The following is a 22,462-nucleotide window of genomic DNA, read 5'->3' as shown; positions in this document are numbered from 1 at the left end:
AAAACAGCTGGAGGGCCGGGTTTAGGGGTGCCCGTTCCAGGGTACCTTTCTAGGGTGAAGGTGCTTCATCTACATTCTTTCAGTAATTCAGTATTCCTCTTTTAGAAAGGTCGAGGGATAGCAGCTTGCGGAAGGACCAAGCTCCTGGCCTGCGCTCTCTGAACTTTTGAGCTCAGCGCTCTTGCGCTGCATCCAGCTAAGAACAGACCCATTGAAATCCATGTGCCACCGCACATACCGCTGGGTATGGGCTCACAACTGTATGGTTTTATAAGCTGCACACTTGAGGACCAATTTGCAACTGCATTCAACAAGAAGTCTGAACAGCAAGAGAAGTCTGAAATGGGACATGGGCTTGGATTCTCACGTGCCTACTCTGAGTAAAGCCAACTTCATGCTTCCTTGCAATGTACGTGAATGCTGGAGAAGCCAAAATTCCCACCAGTTCCAACACTGAAATAAGCCCCTCCCGTTATAATAAACCCCGGCTCCCTTTTCCACTTGACCATAACCCACACTTTTCTCTTAATACCTTCTATGGACACATACACGCTACTGACAAGAACGTTATAACCATTTATTTTCTGTTATGAATTGTTAATTCACTTTAACAGGACACGGTAAAGATTTGGTTGCAGAAACCCTACCCGGCTGCCCTGCTTTCGTTCTCCTCTAACCCCTCAATTGTAAAGAACCCTACAAATCTCCCTTAACGTGCTAAATCCAACCAAACAGAACATCTTTCAGAAGGTCCATGCTACGTTACTGTCACTGCATTACAGCCGAGGTTTAAACTCTTCGCCGAATCTCACACAGAAGCAAACTGGGAGTACAGGCCTTAGTGAGCTATTTCATCCTCATGGCTCAGTATCTTACATCTAGTAATTTATTTCCTAGATGGGATGTGGTGCTCCCCTTTCCCATTTGCTCTCCCCCAATTTTTGTATGCACTATTTTTTAACAGCAAGATCTGCCCTGCTTTCATTCTCCTCAAACCCCTCAATTGTAAAGAACCCTACAAATCTCCCTTAACGTGCTAAATCCAACCAAACAGAACATCTTTCAGAAGGTCCATGCTACGTTATTGTCACTGCATTACAGCCGAGGTTTAAACTCTTCGCCGAATCTCACACAGAAGCAAACTGGGAGCACAGGCCTTAGTGAGCTATTTCATCCTCATGGCTCAGTATCTTACATCTAGTAATTTATTTCCTAGATGGGATGTGGTGCTCCCCTTTCCCATTTGCTCTCCCCCAATTTTTGTATGCACTATTTTTTAACAGCAAGATCTACTTTAGTCTGGGGCTGTGTTAAAGTACAAAAGCTGTCCCTCTGGTGCAGGCTAGTTGCAAGAAGTCCACTGTTCCCAGCCAAGCTAGCAATACTAAGTATTTGAAGCAGCCTCCATAAACCTGGCTCCCTCCATACGCTTTGGACTACAATTCCCATAAGCCCCAGGGAGCTGATATATGGAGGGTTTCATGCTGGCAAAGGCTGGCCCAGAATACATGGGAATGTGTAGTATAATCCACACAAAAAACCACACCCGCCACCACCCTGTTCCCTTCCTGTGTGGGTAACATTATCCTATTCTACGCCTAACAAAAACTTCCAATAATTTTATAGCTTTTCAGATGGCCAGTAAATTCTTGTGCAATTTTTCCAGTAGTTGAAACACAAGCTGTGTTCACATTGAAACTGGAGTCTCTCACCAGTGTCTGGAAAAATACAGATTTGCAATTCATTTCATTGGGAGGGGGCAAGGAAGTGAATGAGCCTAATATGCTTTTTCTCCGCTCGCAGGCCAAACAACATCAACTTCCATTACTCCAAAGTGCATGTAAAGTTAGGGACACAGTCTGAGCCGGGACCGGAGCCCTACCCACATCCAGGGATGAATTATATCCCCCGCAAAGCGGCTGGATGGGAAGGCGAAGATCAAGTCTTCATTCTCTGCATCAAAAAAGGTCACCTGACCTGCTTCGTAGTCTAGATGCACTTGGATTCTTTTGTAGGCCTTTTTTAGGGGCAGCGGGGTTGGAGGGGATGTCAAAGCTCTGTAATGATTGGCTCCCAAATGCTCCAAAGCCCAGACCCCCTGTTCAGGCTGGAAGTTGATTTTCTTCTTCCTTTTCACAGACTCTTGAGCTACACCTACAGCCCAACTTCCGCCTGACTCCACCTCAACCACCCAGGAGTGCTTCCCCGAGGCAAACCCTTCGCAGCCCAGCACACAGGGGTACAAGTTAAACCGGCCCCGAGAGCTGGGACGTTTCTGACGGGTGTCACTCAACCACACACTTTTCCCGTCGTCCGAAAGGATGAGGTAGGGGCCCGCTGTGCCCGGATCCAGGGTCACACTGGCTGTAAATTGAGGAGAGAGGAACAGAAAGTTAAGGCTTGCCACTAACATCTCCTGTTTACCTAAAGGCGGCACATGAGACTTACGGTGACTGTTCTGAAACACTTGCCCAAAGGAATGCTCATGGGAGCGGCTGGGCGCAGGTATACCATGGGTAGGCAAACTAAGGCCCAGGGGCTGGATCCGGCCCAATCGCCTTCTAAATCCGGCCCCCAGACGGTCTGGGAATCAGCATGTTTTTACATGAGTAGAATGTGCCCTTTTATTTAAAATGCACCTCTGGGTTATTTGTGGGGCCTGTCTGGTGTTTTTACATGAGGAGAATGTGTGCTTTTATTTAAAATGCCTCTCTGGGTTATTTGTGGGGCATAGGAATTCGTTCATTTCCCCCCCCCCAAAAAAAAAAAATATAGTCTGGCTCCCCACAAGGTCTGAGGGACAGTGGACCAGCCCTCTGCTGAAAAAGTTCGCTGACACCTGAGGTATACTGAAGGATGCCAAAAACACCAGAGTGAGAAAATACAATTACGATTTACCGAGTTGGCAGGGATCACGAGGGTCACCTAGTCCAACCCCCTGCAAAGCAGTAATTTTTTGCCCAATGTGAGGCTCGACTATGACCCTGAGATTAAGAGGCTCATGCTCTACCGACTGAGCTATCCCTCTGTATGTTCAGTCCCAGTTCAGTCCCACCTTTTATTTTAAAAAAAGGTGTAAACTTAAAGTCTGCCAGGTCTCCTAGCCGTTAGACATTTGGGGTGGACACCACAGCGAGGAGATGGCTTGTCTGCACCCAAGCAAACACGCATACACTCTTTATACACTTTGTCTAGGACTTGCCAACGCTTCGCCTGCCCAGATGAGGGCATACGTGGCAAATACTCAGGTTTTACAGATTGTTCCCCTGTTCTGGGCTCAGAGCCCAGCACCCCAAGCTTCCCAGATAAGGGTAACGAATCAAAGCAAGTCTATTAGCTCATATCAATGCAAGTGAATATATGGGCTCATTGCTACAGCGACTACAGATTAGTTGTGGGTTATCCTGACTGCCAAGACGGCGTAAGCAAAACTTCCGGAACAGTTCCCCTTTGGGTTCAACACAGTGGCTTCCAGGCTCAGCTAACCTCCCTGGCCAATCCACCATTGTGGGGGAAAGAATCGGGATTCAGAACTGCAGTGGGTGAGGCTGAACAGGTAAGAGAGACCAGCTCAATATTGCAACTAGAATGAACTGAAGGCTGAGGCGCAGTAACTGGACTGTGGATAAAGAATCAAGGCAACTAGGGAAACAAGAAGAGTTCCTTCCATGCAGCTGTATCACTGTGTGCACAGAATGACTTCTGGGAGTGCAGCAGAACTTCCCGTCTCTCTCCACCCCTCACAGCACCCCAAAATCTGCTCTGTAGCGTTGGTGAAAACTCAGAGCAAGTTGGGGTATGTGTCAAAGGGTAAAGGGAAGCTCTGCTGCGCTTGTGGCAACTGTTCTGTACCTGCAGTGATTTAGTTAGCTAGAACCAGAAAAACTAGCCGCACATCACAGTATGTTACAAACAACATCTTGCAATGCTTTGCAGCCCACCTGCAAAGAGTTCCTGACCCAGAACTCTTTGTTTACCCACAATAAATGTCAAAACAAACGTCACTTTGGCACCTCCCCCAGTCTTGTGGCGTCAGCACTCGCCGGGCCAGGAAACAATGCCTTATCAGCCAAGGCCTCGTGCACCTGCGCAGCCTTCTCTGTACAGCCAAGATTTCACAATGCTTTCCGCTGCCGTCACCCATCACAGCTCATCCTGGGGTTCACTGAACCCTGCAGTCTTTCGGGCCTGGCAGACACAAGACTGACAGGAGCCACATTTAATCTGACTGCACCCACTGGCCATTCAAAGCTAGGAACCAGCCTGGCAGGGGTGGGGAATCCCAGGCCCCGGCCCCAAATGCAGGCCTACAAACCTCTCTGCCTGGCCTTTGCGACTCTTCCCCAAGCCCCTGGCCTTGCTTTGGGTTTATACTTTGAAAATATATCAGTGCGAGTGGCGAGCAAAGTAGCTGAGGTGGCAGCCATCTTGTTTTTAATGCCACGGGGCCCTAACATCTTGTACAGTGGTGCCTCGCAAGACGAAATTAATTCGTTCCACAAGTTTTTTCTTCTTGCGAGTTTTTCGTCTTGCGAAGCACGGTTTCCCATAGGAATGCATTGAAAATCAATTAATGCGTTCCTATGGAAACCGCTTGCCAGGCTGGCGGTGCGGAGAAGGGCTTTTCTCCCCACCGCAAGCCTTCAGGACAGGTACGGGAACAGATGGGAAGGGGCGCAGCGCTTCTCCTCTATTCCCGGGGCTTGCGGTGGGAGGAGGGTTTTTCCTCCCCACCGCCAACATTCAGAACAGCATTCTGAATGTTGGCAGTGGGAAGGAAAACCCTCCTCCCACCGCAAGTCTTCAGGACAGCCATTCGAAGGCTGGCGCGGAGAGAAGCTCTCTCCGCCCCACTGCCAGCCTTCGGAGCAGCCTTCTGAAGGCTGGCGGTGGGGCAGAGAGCTCTCCGCCCCATGGCCAGCCTTCGGAAGGCTGCTCCGAAGGCTGGTGGCGGGAGGAGGGCTCCCCGCCACACCGCCAGCCTTCGGAAGGCTGCCCCGAAGGCTGGCGGCGGGAGGAGGGCTCCCCGCCCCACCGCCAGCCTTCAGAAGGCTGCCCCAAGGCTGGCGACGGGAGGAGGGCTCCCCGCCCCACCGCCAGCCTTCGGAAGGCTGCCCTGAAGGCTGGCGGCGGGAGGAGGGCTCCCTGCCCCGCCGCCAGCCTTCAGAAGGCTGCCCCGAAGGCTGGCGGCAGGAGGAGAGCCCTCCTCCCACCACCAGCCTTCAGAGGAGGTCCGAGGACAGTGGGGAAGACGCGCTGCGCTTCCCCGCTGTCCCGGAGATTTCCCTATGGGCTTTCGTCTTGCGAAGGAAGCCCATAGGGAAATTCATTTTGCGAAGCGCCTCCAAAACGGAAAACCCTTTCGTCTAGCGGGTTTTCCGTCTTGCGAGGTGTTTGTCTTGCGGGGTACCACTGTACTTGAGCTTTGTCGAGTGCCCCTGCTCATACCCGCCAACGTTTCTCTGATGAAAATAGGGACGTCCTATCCTATCACAGTGGACGCTCGGGTTACGAACGTGATCCGTGCGGGATGCACATTTGCAACCTGCAGCGTTCGCAACCTTTGGCCAGGGCACAGCCTGACTCCCTCCCTCGGCAATCTTCGCGGAGCTCTGGCCCAATGGTTGCCAGTGGTTTAATTTGAATTAATTTTATAAGGAATGATTTTAGAGTGTTGGTTATGCTGTACTTTTGTACTGTTTTATTGTTGTTAGCCGCCGTGAGCCCGGCTTCGGCTGGGGAGGGCGGGATATAAATAAAACTTCTTCTTATTATTATTATGACTGTGTGACTGAACAAAAGCTAGCTGCATGCAACCCCATAACCTTTTTTTGGGGCAGAGAACAGATTAACATGGGGGAAGCTCTTCTTTCTTTAAACCAAGTATTTTTATACCATTTTGCTTTGGTTTTACTGGTTTTTTATTCCACGGGCCACCACACAGATTATACAGTGGTACCTCGGGTTAAGAACTTAATTCGTTCTGGAGGTCTGTTATTAACCTGAAACTGTTCTTAACCTGAAGCACCACTTTAGCTAATGGGGCCTCCCGCTGCCACCATGCAATTTCTGTTCTCACCCTGAAGCAAAGTTCTTATCCTGAGGTACTATTTCTGGGTTAGCGGAGTCTGCAACCTGAAGTGTATGTAACCTGAAGTGTATGTAACCCGAGGTACCACTGTATTTTATTTTTATATAATTGGATCATTCATATTATTGTTTTCTGAATTGTTTTTCTACACACCTATTTCTAAAGACTTATCGTCTTCTTTCTCTTGGAGTTCAAGTAACAAAGACTCTGGAAAAAAAGGGGGGGAAATAATATGACATAAGGCTTCCAATTTCATACTAAATATTCGAGAAAGAAGCTGAAGTTCAGAGACAGAAGGAGAGTCTAGAATCCTACATGTCAAATACCAGGGACTGAGGGGCAGAATCAATGTGCAAAATTATTATTCTCCCTTTGCCTAAGGTTCCTGATGTAAAACAGATTTATCTGTACTGTTTAATATTGATACTCAAGTATAGGTTTAGGAGAGTCTTTTCTGCATACTTCTCTCAGCTCTTTAATCTCCCCACTGACAAAACCAGATACATTCCGAATACACTGAAGGAGGAAAAGTGTAGGACCGTCAGGAGAAAAACCCAGCAAGAAAGTTGGAAAGCCCACAGCAAGAAATGATGGAGAAACAGGACTTTGGCCAATTGTCTTTTACCTTTGACTCTTTTCAGGGTTTCTGCTAGGGAAATGTTTTTCTGAGAAAATGCACTGAGTTTCTCTCTTAGGTCTGGAGTAACCTCCTCCAAAGGAAATGGTCTCTTCTTAGACCTAGTGAGAGGAAAACTCACTGAAATTATTCTGGAAGGCATTCTGTGGCAAGATAACTTTGGATTAAGGAGCAGACACAGCCTAGGAACTAGGTTTTCTATAGGCTTCCTTTGCTGCACCTTATCAAAATGCTTTCTAACATCCAATGCTCTTTTGATCAGACTTCTTACCATCAATCCCGTTTCCACTCTCTCGATCGGTTCCTCTGATCTGTTCTTGTCATCTCCCACATTTCTTCCCTTTTCTGCTCTCTGCATTGACTCTTAGGGCTCATCCACACTTAACTTTCTCTGCTCTTTCCAGGCACAGTTTGAGCTTTAAAGCTCCATGTCTGAACAACCTTTTTCTTTTTTGTTCCACAGCTTTCCCCACAAAAAAATGGTCTTTAGTGTTTCTTTTTAATTATTTTTCTATTATTTTCTATTATCTTAATTATGTCTCCTTTGTTCTTTTTTCCTCTTTATATTTTTTAATAATTGTGTTTTGTAAGGATCATGAGTACAGTGGTACCTCGGGTTAAGTACTTAATTCGTTCCGGAGGTTCTGTTCTTAACCTGAAACTTCTTAACCTGAAGCACGCCTTTAGCTAATGGGGCCTCCTGCTGCCGCCGGAGCACGATTTCTGTTCTCATCCTGAAGCAAAGTTCTTAACCTGAGGTACTATTTCTGGGTTAGCAGAGTCTGTAACCTGAAGCGTATGTAACCCGAGGTACCACTATATTTTCTTTCTCTTTATTCTTCTTTGATATAATGCGTTTTATTATCTTTTTATAAACATGTTTGGATTCAGAGCTCAGTGTGTTTAAAACATTCAATAAAATCATTAAAAAGGTTTTTTAGCTTCTCAACAACTCTCTCTTTCACTCTTTTAAATCATTTCCTATTCCTTTTTCTCTATATCATCCTTTCTCTCTCTCGCTCGCTCTTATTTCCTTTCTCCTATTTCCTTTCTCTTTTTTGCCTTTAATGTTTCAGTTGGGACAAAAAAGATATTCGATAGTAATCTTTGTATTTTTATTTTTAAACCTTAATAAAAATCTATTTGGAAAAAAGAAAACCCACTCTTTAAAGTTCACTTGGAACAAACAGCAATCCACGGAAAGCCCAAATTGACATTTGCTCCAACTGAGAGCTAAAGAGTGGTTTTCATAGAGGAAACTCCAGCACAAAAAAGGAAAAATGCTTGGACCCAGAGCTTTTAAGCAGAGCCCTGAGCCTGGAAAGTGTGGATAAGCCCTTACTTCACACATCCTGTTTATTTAAACAAATCCTGGCACTGCGGAACTGAAAGCTGAAGAACACCAGAGCAAGAGATGACCAGCCTGGCTCCAATCACTGGTCACAAAAGAAGTTGCTGCAGGGAGTTTACTTCCCATCCTGCCGGAAATCTACTCAGCTCTGGGACTGCAGAGCCGAAGAGGAGCCTATTCTTCCACCATCCATCAACCAGGGGACTCAGGACTGCTAGATTCTGTGGGTTTGTGCATAAGTATCACCATCTATTGTAAGCAACCTTTAGGATCATTTCACGCTGGGCCCCAACTCCAGCCTGATCTTAGCTGATTCGCCACCATTTCAAGTCTTTACCGACCAACATCCAAACAGCTGCTTTGGTTTTCAGCAGAGCCAATGCACACATTTAGCTGAAAGTTATCATGCATTCAGTGCTCAGATGATGGACCTAGAATTATAGCATTGCAGAGCTGGAAGGGAGGGTCATCCCCGCAATGTAGGAATCTTTCTGCCCGAGGCGGGGCTTGAACCCAGAGATGGTCTCATGCTCTTCTACCAACTCAGCTATCCTAGGACATTCACATATGAAGTCAGTCCTCAGACCCTTTACAAAAGGAGGAGATGGAAAGGACCGCATACATACCTGCTCAAGGTGTCCTTGACATTCTAGAAGGGTGAAAAAGCAGAGGAAAATGAAATTCACATTATGGACATACAATCCTTTCCAAGACCATTCTGCTTCCTTCAGCTAATCTTAAGAGCAGACATGTTGAGGATTGCCAAATCCATTATTTAAGCAACCCCTTTATCAGGCTAACCCAAACATCACATGGTAGCATGCAAGCTTTCAAGGTCTCCAGAACTCTTCATCGGGCTACATGGCAAAACATAGCAAGGGGGAAGCGTGAGAAGGGAGTGGCCGGTGGTGAAGCCATGAATATGGAAGAAACCTTCCAAGATGAAACGTGGAAGGTAGTTAAAGGTAAAAGTAAAGGGACCCCTGACCATTAGGTCCAGTTGTGACCGACTCTGGGGTTGCGGCGCTCATCTCGCTTTACTGGCCGAGGGAGCCGGCATACAGCTTCTGGGTCATGTGGCCAGCATGACTAAGCCACTTCTGGCGAACCAGAGCAGCGCACAGAAATGCCGTTTACCTTCCCGCCGGAGCAGTACCTATTGATCTACTTGCACTTTGACGTGCTTTTGAACTGCTAGGTTGGCAGGAGCCGAGCAACGGGAGCTCACCCCGTTGCGGGGATTCGAACCACCGACCTTCTGATCAGCAAGTCCTAAGCTCTGTGGTTTAACCCACAGCGCCACCCGCGTCGCCACCCGGAAGATAGTTGGAGACGTGCAAATGAGGCTCTCTGAGAAGTGCTAAATGGGTTTAGGGTTATACCAAGGCCCTCCGGGAAGGAAATTCATTTTGTCAGGTTTTTTTATGGACCAATATGGCTATGTTTACTTTTTCCATACTCTTGAAACAGAGAACCTAGCAATCTATTAACCAGAGCCATGTTAGCAGCAGTGGCTAGCATATACTTGGCAATGCTGCCATATAACACTAATTCTAAAAGAACCAAATTTTGAACTGAAACAGTATCTTGCAGCATCTTAAAGACAACGTGAAACAGTTTAATTAGAATTCTTCAAGAAGTTTAATACCATCACTTGTGGATTTAATCAAGACAAAGGTTTGCTACCACACAATATGTGTTACTAGCTTTCCAGTGCTAACCTGTATCTGTGCTATCCGTGACTTTCTTGTGAATGGCTCCCTAAGTACAGGCGGCAAAACAGTAATTCAGCAATAATCACCAATCTACTGTTGTAAAAGTTTTAAACTGTGCCCATTTAACATAAGTGGTACCTCGGGTTAAGAACGTAATTCGTTCTGGAGGTCCGTTCTTAACCCGAAACTATTCTTAACCTGAGGTACCACTTTAGCTAATGGGGCTTTCTGTTCTCATCCTGAAGCAAAGTTCTTAACCTGAGCTACTATTTCTGGGTTAGCGGAGTCTGTAACCTGAAGCGTCTGTAACCTGAGGTACCTCTGTATTTAAGCTCTCATTATCACTGACTGTAAATTTTGCACCTCACTGCCATTTCACTTCCAATTTTCTCATTTATATACCTGCTAACTAAGATTTCACTTCACACCTCTGATGACGTCTGCAAAAGCTTATGCCCCAATATATTTGTTCAGCCATTAAGGCTTCACAAAATTCTCTGCCTATAAAATAACCCACGGATTCTATTATCACCGCCAAATCCAGGACTTGCAGGACTCCACATATTTTAGTCTTCAGTCAAAACCTCTTGACAAATTCATGTTCTCACCTGCAGGAATTCCTTATCCGGCTGCCTACACTTCTCCTCCATCTCATTGATCAGGTCCTCAAGGACAGAAACTGCCTTAGAGTATTTGGCAACGTTTTCCTCCTGCCCATTCTTAATCTCCAGCTCCAGCTCATTCAGTTGATCCAGAATGGGCTGTTCCAGTTCTTCAAGAAATTGATGCAGCAGCTCAAATGCAGATGCAACTTTCCTCCTTTCAGCACCCAACTTTTCCTGTAATTAAAGGGTAAAGTAAGAAGGGTAAAGTACTAACAATGCAATCCTGTAAACACTTAGGCCTGGATAGAATGGACTGTATGCGGACTTTTGAATGTGCCCCTATATAAAATACTTCATGTCACATACACGTACAGTGGTACCTCGGGTTAAGAACTTAACCTGAAACTGTTCTTAACCTGAAGCACCACTTTAGCTAATGGGGCCTCCCGCTGCTGCACAATTTCTGTTCTCATCCTGAAGCAAAGTTCTTAACCCAAGGTAATATTTCTGGGTTAGCAGAGTCTGTAACCTGAAGCGTATGTAACCCGAGGTACCACTGTACAGTACATTGATTACTGTTTTCATTTTATGGATCAATGGTCTCCTAAAATAGTAAAATTCATGTTAAATTGCTGTTTTAGGTGGGGGTTTTTTAAAAAAGGCTGGAACGGATTAATCCGTTTTGCATTACTTTCTATGGGAAAGAGCGCCTTGGTTTTGGAACGCTTTGGTTTTGGCATGAACCTCCAGAACAGATTAAGTTTGAGAACCAAGGGATCACTGTATTGCTATGTGGCTAGAAATACTGTAATAACGTATGTGAGCCATTTAGGAAAAATGCTACATAAATGCCAGATTTTCTTATATATTTCTAATGTTGTTCAAGGTACAGAATGAGGGATGGGATGGGGTTTTTTGGCACCAAATACTTCTGTGTATAAGATGTGACCATTTGTATGTTGCAACAGCAGTCAGAATAGGCCGCACTGGTAAATAAGGACTCCTACACATCACAAGAGACTGCAGGGTCAGAACTATAGTAATTAAAAAATCACTTAGTCCCAGAGCAGTTTGTGAACGAACGCAGGAAGATAATGAAAATCATCATCAATCCTCCCAGTGGATATTATTCATTCCACAAATAACTTTCAAGATTGTTCTTACAACCCCCGCCCCACAAAGTTTGGGTTAGCGCTAATTAAAAGAGGGACTTACAAGATTTTCTTCAGTTGTCCTTTTACCGGCCTGTTTAAGCTCCTCCAGTTTCTCTCTCTCTTGCTTAAGACTCTGTGATTCAGTCTGAATTTGTTCCTGGGGAGGGAAAAATACTTATTTTTGCTAGGACAGACAAATCAGATGCTATTCATACAATTAACAACGGTATGAATGTTTTATTTTAAAAAGTAAATCCCCTGCCAGTCTGTATTACTATTAGTGGTAAGTGGCTTTTGCACTTGCAGTTTACAGACCTGATGCATCTGCTGACTGTATACACCTTTAAAGCACATTCAAAGCATATTCATTCCTTCAAAATTCTGTAGTTTGTTTAGGGCTGCTGGAAATTGTAACTCTGTGATTGGTAAACTACACTACCCAGAATTCTTTGAGGGAAAGGATGCAGACGCTGTACATCTGTAGCACACTCCTTCCCTCAGAGCTTCAGCTCTTAATAAACTACAGTGGTACCTTGGGTTAAGTACTTAATTCGTTCCGGAGGTCCGTACTTAACCTGAAACTGTTCTTAACCTGAAGCACCACTTTAGCTAATGGGGCCTCCTGCTGCTGCTACGCCGCAGGAGCACGATTTCTGTTCTCATCCTGAAGCAAAGTTCTTAACCTGAAGCACTATTTCTGGGTTAGCGGAGTCTGTAACCTGAAGCATCTGTAACCCGAGGTACCACTATACAACGGTCAAGAGATTTTAGAGGGAGCATGCATGCTTTAAAGGCACACACCCAAAGTTATTGCCCAATTCTTCACAAGGAACTGCTTCACTAAAAGGACAGGCGAACTCAAACTGGCTTATGTCACAGTGCTCCTGGCTGGAAGTTGCTTGGAAAAGTCCCACCAAAAGAAAACCTACAGAGAGACTCTAAAATAATTCGGCAGAAGTCAGCTTTCTCAGTGAGGAAATGCAAAGCAGAGGGGGAAAGCCTCACCAACTCCAAGCTCATTCAAGCCCAGCTGATGAATTAATTAGCCTCTCCCAGAAACAGCTGGGAAGGGAGAAGAGGGGTCTAGGGATTTTTAAAAATTAGTTTTTAAAGTTGTGTGTCTTTGTTTCTCAATTTGCATGGTTTTGTATGTATTGCGGTGTTTTCTGCGTTGTGCCTTGCAGTTATTTTCATTGATCATAGTTTGCTCATTATTTATTGCAACTGTTAAGAAGGAATTTCTGCTTAATTATCACTTGCTGGTGTTTTAAATGTTATTGTGTGCCATTATATTCTAATAGATTGTTGAATATTACTTTATTTGGTATTATTATCATTAAATTTGTATACCGCCCTATACCCACAGCTCCCAGGGCAGTTACAACGTAAAATCACAAGATAAAAACAAAAACCCAGTTAACTGCCCCCCTGCGACACATTGAAAACGGGCATTGAATGTCGTTCCATTTTAAAGTTATGCTTTATTATGATTTTTTTTTTTGCATGGGATCAGATTATTGTAAGGTGTGTTCTTTGTTGTGCAGTTTGTTGTTGCAAACCACCTTGTGTACAGTAACATAGAAAAATGGTATACAAATTAAAAGCGACATGAAAATGAGCGTATGGTTTTGGACTCTCTCTGTGGAATCGACTCTTTTCATACTAAATCCCATGGTATTTCTGCTGCATGCATTTTCCAGCAGTAACTGTGTACAAACCATGCATATACAGCACATCCTGTCCCTAGACCTTAAGGACAGTGGTTTGTAGCTCCTTAAAGTGCAAACCACAGTCCCCAAGATTTGGGTGTGGGTGGGTATGGTTTAAATATATAGCATGTGCACAATCCAGTTTGCCACCAACACTGTCACAGTCAGAGACGTTAGCTGCCAGTACAGTGGTGCCCCGCAAGACGAATGCCTCGCAAGACGAAAAACTCGCTAGACAAAAGAGTTTTCCGTTTTTTGAGTCGTTCCGCAAGACGAATTTCCCTAAGGGCTTGCTTCGCAAGATGATACGTCTTGCGAGTTCTTGCGAGTTTGTTTCCTTTTTCTTAAAGCCGCTAAGTCGTTAATAGCCGCTAAGCCGCTAATAGCCGTGCTTCGCAAGACGAAAAAACCGCAAGACAAAGTGACTCGCGGAACGGATTAATTTCGTCTTGCGAGGCACCACTGTACAAATCTAAATGAAACCTGCATCACGGACAGGGGAATAAATACCAAGGAATCTAAAGAGACTGTTTATGTACGCTACCATGGCTGCTAGAACGTTATTTGCCCAAAAGTGGAAAGAAGAAGGCGTACCAACAAAGGAAGAAAGGATAATCAAGATGATAAGAGCATGCCAAAATGGCAAAACTTACTGTGAAGATCAGGCATCAAGACGAGAAGAAATGTAAGCAAGATTGGGGGGGAAAGTATGTTAAGGAACACTGTAAATGTGTTAAAACATTAGCAGGATTGATGTAGCATTTTGTGCCGGATTTACGTATAAGCTAAACAACCTATAGCTTAGGACCCCACTCTCTTGCGGGCCCCCCCCCAAAAAAATTAAAGAAAAACCTGGATGTACATTTCCAAAATGTAAGATGAAAAACAAATAAAATAAAACCTACATACGGCAACAGTGGTTTGTGTTGTGTAGGCTCCTAGGATGTAATGGCCTGCTAGCCTGCTCCCTAAAATATCACTGGTTTGCTCATTTCTATGTATAGTGTGCCTACATTCTGCACGAACTGGTTGCATGGTAACTTGTGCAAATGGCTTTAGATACCTATTAGGTCCATAAATTACCAGATAGCATACAATGGTACCTCGGGTTACATACACTTCAGGTTACATACGCTTCAGGTTACAGACTCCGCTAACCCAGAAATAGTACCTTGGGTTAAGAACTTTGCTTTAGGATGAGAACAGAAACCGTGCAGCAGCAGCGGGAGGCCCTATTAGCTAAAGTGGTGCTTCAGGTTAAGAACAGTTTCAGGTTAAGAACAGACCTCCAGAACAAATTAAGTACGCAACCAGAGGTACCACCATTTGTTGTTGACAAAGGGCAGCTGGACATACTGTACAAAGGGCCCCATTCCCTTCAGTAGCTTAGGGCCTCATCAAACCTAAATCCGGCTGGGAGCATTCATGAAGTATTTTGATAATTTAGCTAAAAATAAGAACTGGAAATGAATTGGACAAAAGTAATTATATGCAATAATAGTAATAATTTCTTTTTTGTACCCCGCCCATCTGGCTGGGCTTCCCCAGCCACTCTGGGCGGTTTCCAGCCAAGATTAAAAAATACATTAAAATGTCACACATTAAAAACTTCCCTGAACAGGGCTGCCTTCAGATGTCTTCTAAATGTCAGGTAGTTGTTTATGAAAGAGAAAATAAATGTGAAACTTGGAAACGTGGGGGTGGGGGATGGGGAGTCAGACAAGATGAATTTGGTGTTAAGATGAATGGGAAAAAATGTTGTTGATTGAAAAACATCTTGGAAAATATTTAAATACATATAAAAGCAAGATACCTGGGTCTCTATAAGGATAGAGGGGTCTCTGTAGTATAGTGCATTTTAAAATGGGGTTTCAGAGTTTTTAGGGGTTTTGAATGTTTTATGTAGGTTTTTCAGTTTCATTGTTCTGCTTGGGACAATGACAATAAAGATTATATCAACTGCCTTCTTACCTTATAGTCCAGGGCTGCCTCCTTGGCAGGGACCACTGCATGAGTTTTGTGCTCCTTGGACCTGTCGCAGGCCACGCAGATCAGGCTCTGGTCATCTTGGCAGAAGAGTTTCAGAGGCTCCCGGTGCTTCTGGCACCTGCCCATCCTCTCTCCCGGCGCTTCTTCCACCTGGCTCTTGAACCGCTTGGCGATCTCCACCATCTCCGCCAGCTCCCGGTTCGGCCTGAAATCTTTCTTGCAAGACCTCCTGCGGCAGTGAGGGCAGGAGAAGCGGGTCCGGGCGTCGTCGCAGCACTGGGCGATGCAGGCCTGGCAGAAGTTGTGCCCGCAGTCTATGGACACCGGGTCTTGGAAATATTCCAGGCAGATGGAGCAAAGGGCAGCCTTTTGCAGGCCTCGCATGGGGTCCTCCTCCTCCTCGGCATCCATTGGGAGGTGGGAGCCAAGTTGTGAGTCTTTGCCTGGGCCCCTGCCTGCAGGATCAAAGGGAGCAACTTCCTTCTCCAATCCGATTGGCTGTGGTGCAAAGGGGCAGCTTTTTATTTATTTATTTTTTTTAAAAAATATTTTCATTAAAAGAGTTTCTTGGTTTACAAAAGCCTTGCTCTTTTTTTCAGGTTGTGCAGTCCTTCTTACAAATCGGTTACATTTGTTGTGAGAGCTTAGTGTTGAGTACAGTATAAAGTTGGGGAAAAAGGGAGGAGAGGAGGGGTGGGGTGGGGTAGTGAGGCTTATATTTTTATATAGTGTAGGTGTTGGGTTTTGTTGCATATGTGTGTGTGTGTGTGTCTATCTATATCTATCTATCTATCTATCATCTATCAAATCAAATATATCCTTTATTAGGCATAGCAAACCACACATTCTCAAACAGACATCGTATACAAATTGTGCAAATTACGAGCTCAACAAAACAAGGTTTGTCCCAGTCGGATCTTTAACACCAGAAAAAAATCAATTTGCATAAATTATCTATCTATCTATCATCTATCTATCTATCTATCTATCTATCGTGTGTTTGTGTATATATGTGTGTGTATATAAATAATTTTAATTAAATTTTCTGTTTTCCAATTTAAAATACACATTTTGCATCATCCTTAAGATATCAATGACTTCCCTTCTTCTCTTTCCGTGGTTCATTTTACATATCATAAATCCCTGCACATTTTGCAAAAGCTATACCATTCAGTATTCCATTATTGCATCCATCAAAACTTGTTTACACTGTTGAATTTATCTTAATGCTGCCAGCGTTTTCAGCTGTACATAGTTATTTCCCATATATTCAATAAACATTTTCCCATCTTCTTTAAACCTATATTCTTCTTGAAACAAAATAAAAAAAATTCCTTCCAGTAGCACCTTTGTTGTTGTTGTTTAGTCGTTTAGTCGTGTCCGACTCTTCGTGACCCCATGGACCAGAGCACGCCAGGCACTTCTGTCCTCCACTGCCTCCCGCAGTTTGATCAAACTCATGCTAGTAGCTTCAAGAACACCATCCAACCATCTCATTCTCTGTCGTCCCCTTCTCCTTGTGCCCTCCATCTTTCCCAACATCAGGGTCTTTTCCAGGGAGTCCTCTCTTCTCATGAGGTGGCCAAAGTATTGGAGCCTCAGCTTCACGATCTGTCCTTCCAGTGAGCACTCAGGGCTGATTTCCTTCAGAATGGAGAGGTTTGATCTTCTTGCAGTCCATGGGACTCTCAAGAGTCTCCTCCAGCACCATAATTCAAAAGCATCAATTCTTCGGCGATCAGCCTTCTTTATGGTCCAGCTCTCACTTCCATACATCACTACTGGGAAAACCATGGCTTTTACTATACGGACCTTTGTTGGCAAGGTGATGTCTCTGCTTTTTAAGATGTTGTCTAGGTTTGCCATCGCCTTTCTCCCAAGGAGCAGGCGTCTTTTAATTTCGTGACTGCTGTCACCATCTGCACTGATCATGGAGCCCAAGAAAGTAAAATCTCTCACTGCCTCCATTTCTTCCCCATCTATTTGCCAGGAGGTGATGGGCCCAGTGGCCATGATCTTCGTTTTTTTGATGTTGAGCTTCAGACCATATTTTGCGCTCTCCTCTTTCACCCTCATTAAAAGGTTCTTTAATTCCTCTTCACTTTCTGCCATCAAGGTTGTGTCATCTGCATATCTGAGGTTGTTGATATTTCTTCCGGCAATCTTAATTCCGGCTTGGGATTCATCCAGCCCAGCCTTTCGCATGATGAATTCTGCATATAAGTTAAATAAGCAGGGAGACAATATACAGCCTTGCCGTACTCCTTTCCCAATTTGGAACCAATCAGTTGTTCCATATCCAGTTCTAACTGTAGCTTCTTGTCCCACATAGAGATTTCGCAGGAGACAGATGAGGTGATCAGGCACTCCCATTTCTTTAAGAACTTGCCATAGTTTGCTGTGGTCAACACAGTCAAAGGCTTTTGCATAGTCAATGAAGCAGAAGTAGATGTCTTTCTGGAACTCTCTGGCTTTCTCCATAATCCAGCGCATGTTTGCAATTTGGTCTCTGGTTCCTCTGCCTCTTCTAAATCCAGCTTGCACTTCTGGGAGTTCTCGGTCCACATACTGCTTGAGCCTTCCTTGTAGAATTTTAAGCATAACCTTGCTAGCATGTGAAATGAGTGAAATTGTGCGGTAGTTGGAGCATTCTTTGGCACTGCCTTTCTTTGGGATTGGAATGTAGACTGATCTTCTCCAATCCTCTGGCCACTGCTGAGTTTTCCAAACTTGCTGGCATATTGAGTGTAGCACCTTAACAGCATCATCTTTTAAAATTTTAAACAGTTCAGCTGGAATACCATCACTTCCACTGGCCTTGTTATTTGCAGTGCTTTCTAAGGCCCATTTGACTTCACTCTCCAGGATGTCTGGCTCAAGGTCAGCAACCACACTACCTGGGGTGTACGAGACATCCATATCTTTCTGGTATAATTCCTCTGTGTATTCTTGCCACCTCTTCTTGATGTCTTCTGCTTCAGTTAGATCTTTACCACTTTTGTCCTTTATTATGGTAATCTTTGTACGAAATGTTCCTTTCATATTTCCGATTTTCTTGAACAGATCTCTGGTTCTTCCCATTCTGTTGCTTTCCTCTATTTCTTTGCATTGCTCGTTTAAGAAGGCCTTCTTGTCTCTCCTTGCTGTTCTTTGGAAATCTGCATTCAATTTCCTGTATCTTTCACTATCTCCCTTGCATTTTGCTTGCCTTCTCTCCTCCGCTATTTGTAAGGCCTCGTTGGACAGCCACTTTGCTTTCTTGCATTTCTTTTTCATTGGGATGGTTTTAGTTGCTGCCTCCTGTATAATGTTGCGAGCCTCCATCCATAGTTCTTCAGGCACTCTGTCCAGCAAATCTAAATCCTTAAACCTGTTCCTCACTTCCACTGTGTATTCATAAGGGATTTGGTTTAGATTGTATCTTACCTGTCCAGTGGTTTTTCCTACTTTCTTCAGTTTAAGCTTGAATTTTGCTATAAGGAGCTGATGATCTGAGCCACAGTCAGCTCCAGGTCTTGTAAGTAGCACCTTAGAGACCAGCTAAGTTTGTTATTGGTGTGAGATATCTGAAGGTATCTGAAGAAGTGTGCATGCACGCGAAAGCTCATAATAACAAACTTAGTTGGTCTCTAAGGTGCTACTAGAAGGAATTTTTTTATTTTGTTTCGACTGTGGCAGACCAACACGGCTACCTACCTGTAACTAGAACTATGTTCTTCTTGTTCTCTTCTAAGTCTGCAAGTTTTGCATATTCTGTCAACTTAAATTGCCATTCTTTGGTTGGGACCTCTCTCGTTTTCCATTTTGGGGCTTACATGTGGGGTTTTGTCTCAGCGCCAACTGGGTAGGTTCTTTTTCTGTTCGTTCATCACATTGCAAAGGGCAGCATTGTGGGGCTGTAACTCGCAGGAACTCCCTGGCTTGCAATAGTTTTTGCGAAGAGGCAGGTCAGAACATCAAAAGCAGCGTGCAATTCTAGTGCAGACAATTCTGTAACAGAACATTTGAAATGGCTGCAAGGGTAGTTTGCACGACACTTGAATTTTCTTTGGTGCACTCGATGGCTTCTGTAGAGAAAGGAGATTTTTATTTACTGCTGCGCAGAGAGGGGCGCGAACAGTTAAGAGTAACGGAACATGCAAATCACCTCCATCAGTTGGCTGCTTCCACCCAAGCTCATGTATGGATCTGCACAGCAACAGCAACATACGCTGCTCAATCGCTGTATTATTCCTCCAGCCCTGCCAAATGAATTATTTTATTTATTTATTCCATTTTTAAATATATCATATTTTTTTTCCTCCAGGGAGCTGATGCTCCCCCCCTTCCTTATTTAATTCCCACAGCAACTCCATGAGGTAGGTTAGGCTGCGAGTCAGTGACTGGCCGACTAGAGATTTGAACCCTGATCTCTCTAGGTCCTAGTCCAACACTCTAACCACTACACCACACTGGTTCATGGGCGTAGCAAGTTTTTTTGGCGGGGGGCAGAACCGATGTGATTAGTCAGCTAGTTAAGTATTTTTATTGTTTTCTTAATCTGGGGGGGGGGTGCAGCTGCCCCCCCGGCTACGCCCATGCACTGGTTCAGGAGAAAAAAACCCAAAATTTCTCTAGTACATGAGGAAGAACGCCAGGCTGCAAACCTCCTCTAACATCTAGCTTTCTCTATGCAGGAAATTTTATTTTATTTTTTATTTATTTTATTTGCTATAGCTATAGTCTATTAAGAACTTGGATGGGAGATCTCCTGGAGATATGTGACCTTAGGCTTTATGATGGAAGAAAGGTGGGGTATAAATGTAGGGGAATAAATTAAGGTGAGCTCCCAGCTCATTAAGAAACCAATTTCCCCCATGCCTGTGAGGGTAATATCACTTTAAGTGAATTATATGAGCCTGGAACAGGCCTTGGGGGTAGGAGAATGATTCAGCAATAGAGAAGCTATGGCTTCCTTTAAACAGAGATGACCCTTTTATTATTATTTATTTATTTTTAAACAGTTTCATAAAATTTGTCTTATGTTATGGACATCTGGACTTCTGCAATATGAGAATAGCAGTGTGCTTGCTGCTCTTGAGAGCCAGGTCAAAGACAGAGAGTGCAAGCCTGGACAAAAGTGTTTATGGCGTAACTCTAGAACCATCAGAATCAAGTTTATTTCTGTGCTGTTTTTCCAAATTCTGCTCCAAGCAGCTCACGACAACCGTCACGGAAGAGGCAGAGGCACTTGTAAAGGGACCTGCAACACCTCACTGTTTTTATTAGGCAACAATCCCCATAGCACACTATTTAGGACCGCCGGTGAATGTCGAGATAGTATACCACTGAAAATGCATTTCCGTCTTGTTGCCTCTCGTTTTCTAATCAGCTTAAGTAAAGCATGCCAAGGGCAGACTGACCTTCGTCAGAAGACTGGGGGCTGGCTTCAAAGCCACCAGAACAATAATTTCATTGTACACTCAGACATTCTTCATGTAGCAAGATAACACTGGCAGAGAAGTGCAATATTCTGCTTGGGACAAATTGATAACTTTGCTTAAAGATATCTCTTGCTATGGCTTTGCGTAGTACATAGGAGCATGTTTTGAGAAAGCATAGAGGCAGCCAGTGAGGATGGTTTAAGTTTCTGTCACAATTGCATTCCTTCCTGTAATATTATTAAAGCTGTGTGTACCTAGACAGCATCTTAAAAAGCAGACACATCACCTTGCCAACAAAGGTTGGTATAGTTAAAGCCATGGTTTTCCCAGTAGTGATGTATGGAAGTGAGAGCTGGACCATCAAGAAGGCTTGTTTCCTGCTTGGCAGGGGGTTGGACTCGATGGCCCTTGTGGTCTCTTCCAACTCTATGATTCTATGATTCTATGATTCTAAGGCTGATCGCCAAAGAATTGATGCTTTTGAATTATGGTGCTGGAGGAGACTCTTGAGAGTCCCATGGACTGCAAGAAGATCAAACCTCTCCATTCTGAAGGAAATCAGCCCTGAGTGCTCACTGGAAGGACAGATCCTGAAGCTGAGGCTGCAATACTTTGGCCACCTCAGGAGAAGAGAAGACTCCCTGGAAAAGACCCTGATGTTGGGAAAGATGGAGGGCACAAGGAGAAGGGGATGACAGAGGATGAGATGGTTGACAGTGTTCTCGAAGCTACGAACATGAGTTTGACCAAACTGCGGGAGGCAGTGGAAGACAGGGGTGCCTGGCATGCGCTGGTCCATGGGGTCACGAAGAGTCAGACACGACTAAACGACTAAAGAACAACAACAACCCTTTGTTTGGGGGTTCCAGCTTTTCGGAGATATCCACTGTGGTCTCTAGATTTACTCTTCAGCAATAAATTTGAACTCTTTCCACACGCTGAGTTTCTCTTCTTTTGGCTGAAGGGTCATCGTTCTTATGCCACCGTCCTTTGTAGGGTAACACAAGTTCAAAAGAGGTTTTAGCAGGTCTCATTTTTATATGTAACCCGCCTTGAGTCCCACCAGGAAAAAGGCAGGGTATATATCAGGCATAGGCAAACTCCGGCCCTCCAGATGTTTGGGACTACAATTCCCATCATCCCTGACCACTGGTTCTGTTAGCTAGGGATGATGGGAATGGTAGTCCCAAACATCTGGAGGGCCAGAGTTTGCCTATGCCTTGTATATATAAATACTGTTGTGAGTTAGGGTGTGTGTGTGTTAGGCTATATGGGGCCTGAGTCCCTTCCAATTCCTGGATCCAGTGAGGATTACATTGCTGGCATAGCCAGGCTAGCTTCCTGGTGTGGTCGTGGCTTAAGTACGAGTCCTTAAAATAACATAGGAAGTGGTTCTGTGTCAGAGGACAAATGGTGGGCCCCCCTCCTCACCTGGCTGGTATTTCAGAAGGACCAAATAATGGGTAGGCAAACTAAGGCCCAGGGACCGGATCCGGCCCAATCACCTTCTAAATTTGGCCCGCAGACGGTCCAGGAATCAGCATGTTTTTACGTGAGTAGAATGTGCGCTTTTATTTAAAATGCATCTCTGGGTTATTTGTGGGGCATAGGAATTTGTTCATCCCCCCCCATATAGTCCGCCCCCCCAAGCACTGAGGGACAGTGGACCGGCCACCTGCTGAAAAAGTTTGCTGACCCCTGGACTAAAGACACTGTTGTATGAGTTGGAAGCTAGGAGGAGGCAGGCTGAAGCCCGTGATGGAGAGACATGCTTGATTTCTGCTGGAA

At 44.7% G+C, this 22,462-nt stretch overlaps 1 protein-coding gene across 1 annotated transcript in view; it reads right to left on the bottom strand.

Moving 5' to 3' along the window:
• LOC309526171 (uncharacterized protein) overlaps positions 1 to 15,706 on the bottom strand; it is a 37,671-nt gene extending 21,965 nt beyond the window's left edge. Inside the window, exons 1-7 of the mRNA XM_082212086.1 lie at positions 15,234 to 15,706; positions 11,615 to 11,710; positions 10,403 to 10,633; positions 8,706 to 8,728; positions 6,717 to 6,829; positions 6,245 to 6,298; positions 1,851 to 2,364 (exon numbers count right to left, since the gene is read on the bottom strand). Of these exons, the coding sequence (XP_082068212.1) occupies positions 1,851 to 2,364; positions 6,245 to 6,298; positions 6,717 to 6,829; positions 8,706 to 8,728; positions 10,403 to 10,633; positions 11,615 to 11,710; positions 15,234 to 15,662 (1,460 nt within the window). The 5' untranslated portion in view covers positions 15,663 to 15,706. The remainder of the gene's footprint in view (positions 1 to 1,850; positions 2,365 to 6,244; positions 6,299 to 6,716; positions 6,830 to 8,705; positions 8,729 to 10,402; positions 10,634 to 11,614; positions 11,711 to 15,233) is intronic.
• Positions 15,707 to 22,462: the final 6,756 nt, after the last annotated feature.

The sequence above is a fragment of the Podarcis vaucheri genome (assembly GCF_965113315.1).
Source record: "Podarcis vaucheri genome assembly, chromosome: 2".
Classification (NCBI taxonomy): domain Eukaryota; kingdom Metazoa; phylum Chordata; class Lepidosauria; order Squamata; family Lacertidae; genus Podarcis; species Podarcis vaucheri.
This window is presented reverse-complemented; position numbering and strand designations above follow the sequence as displayed.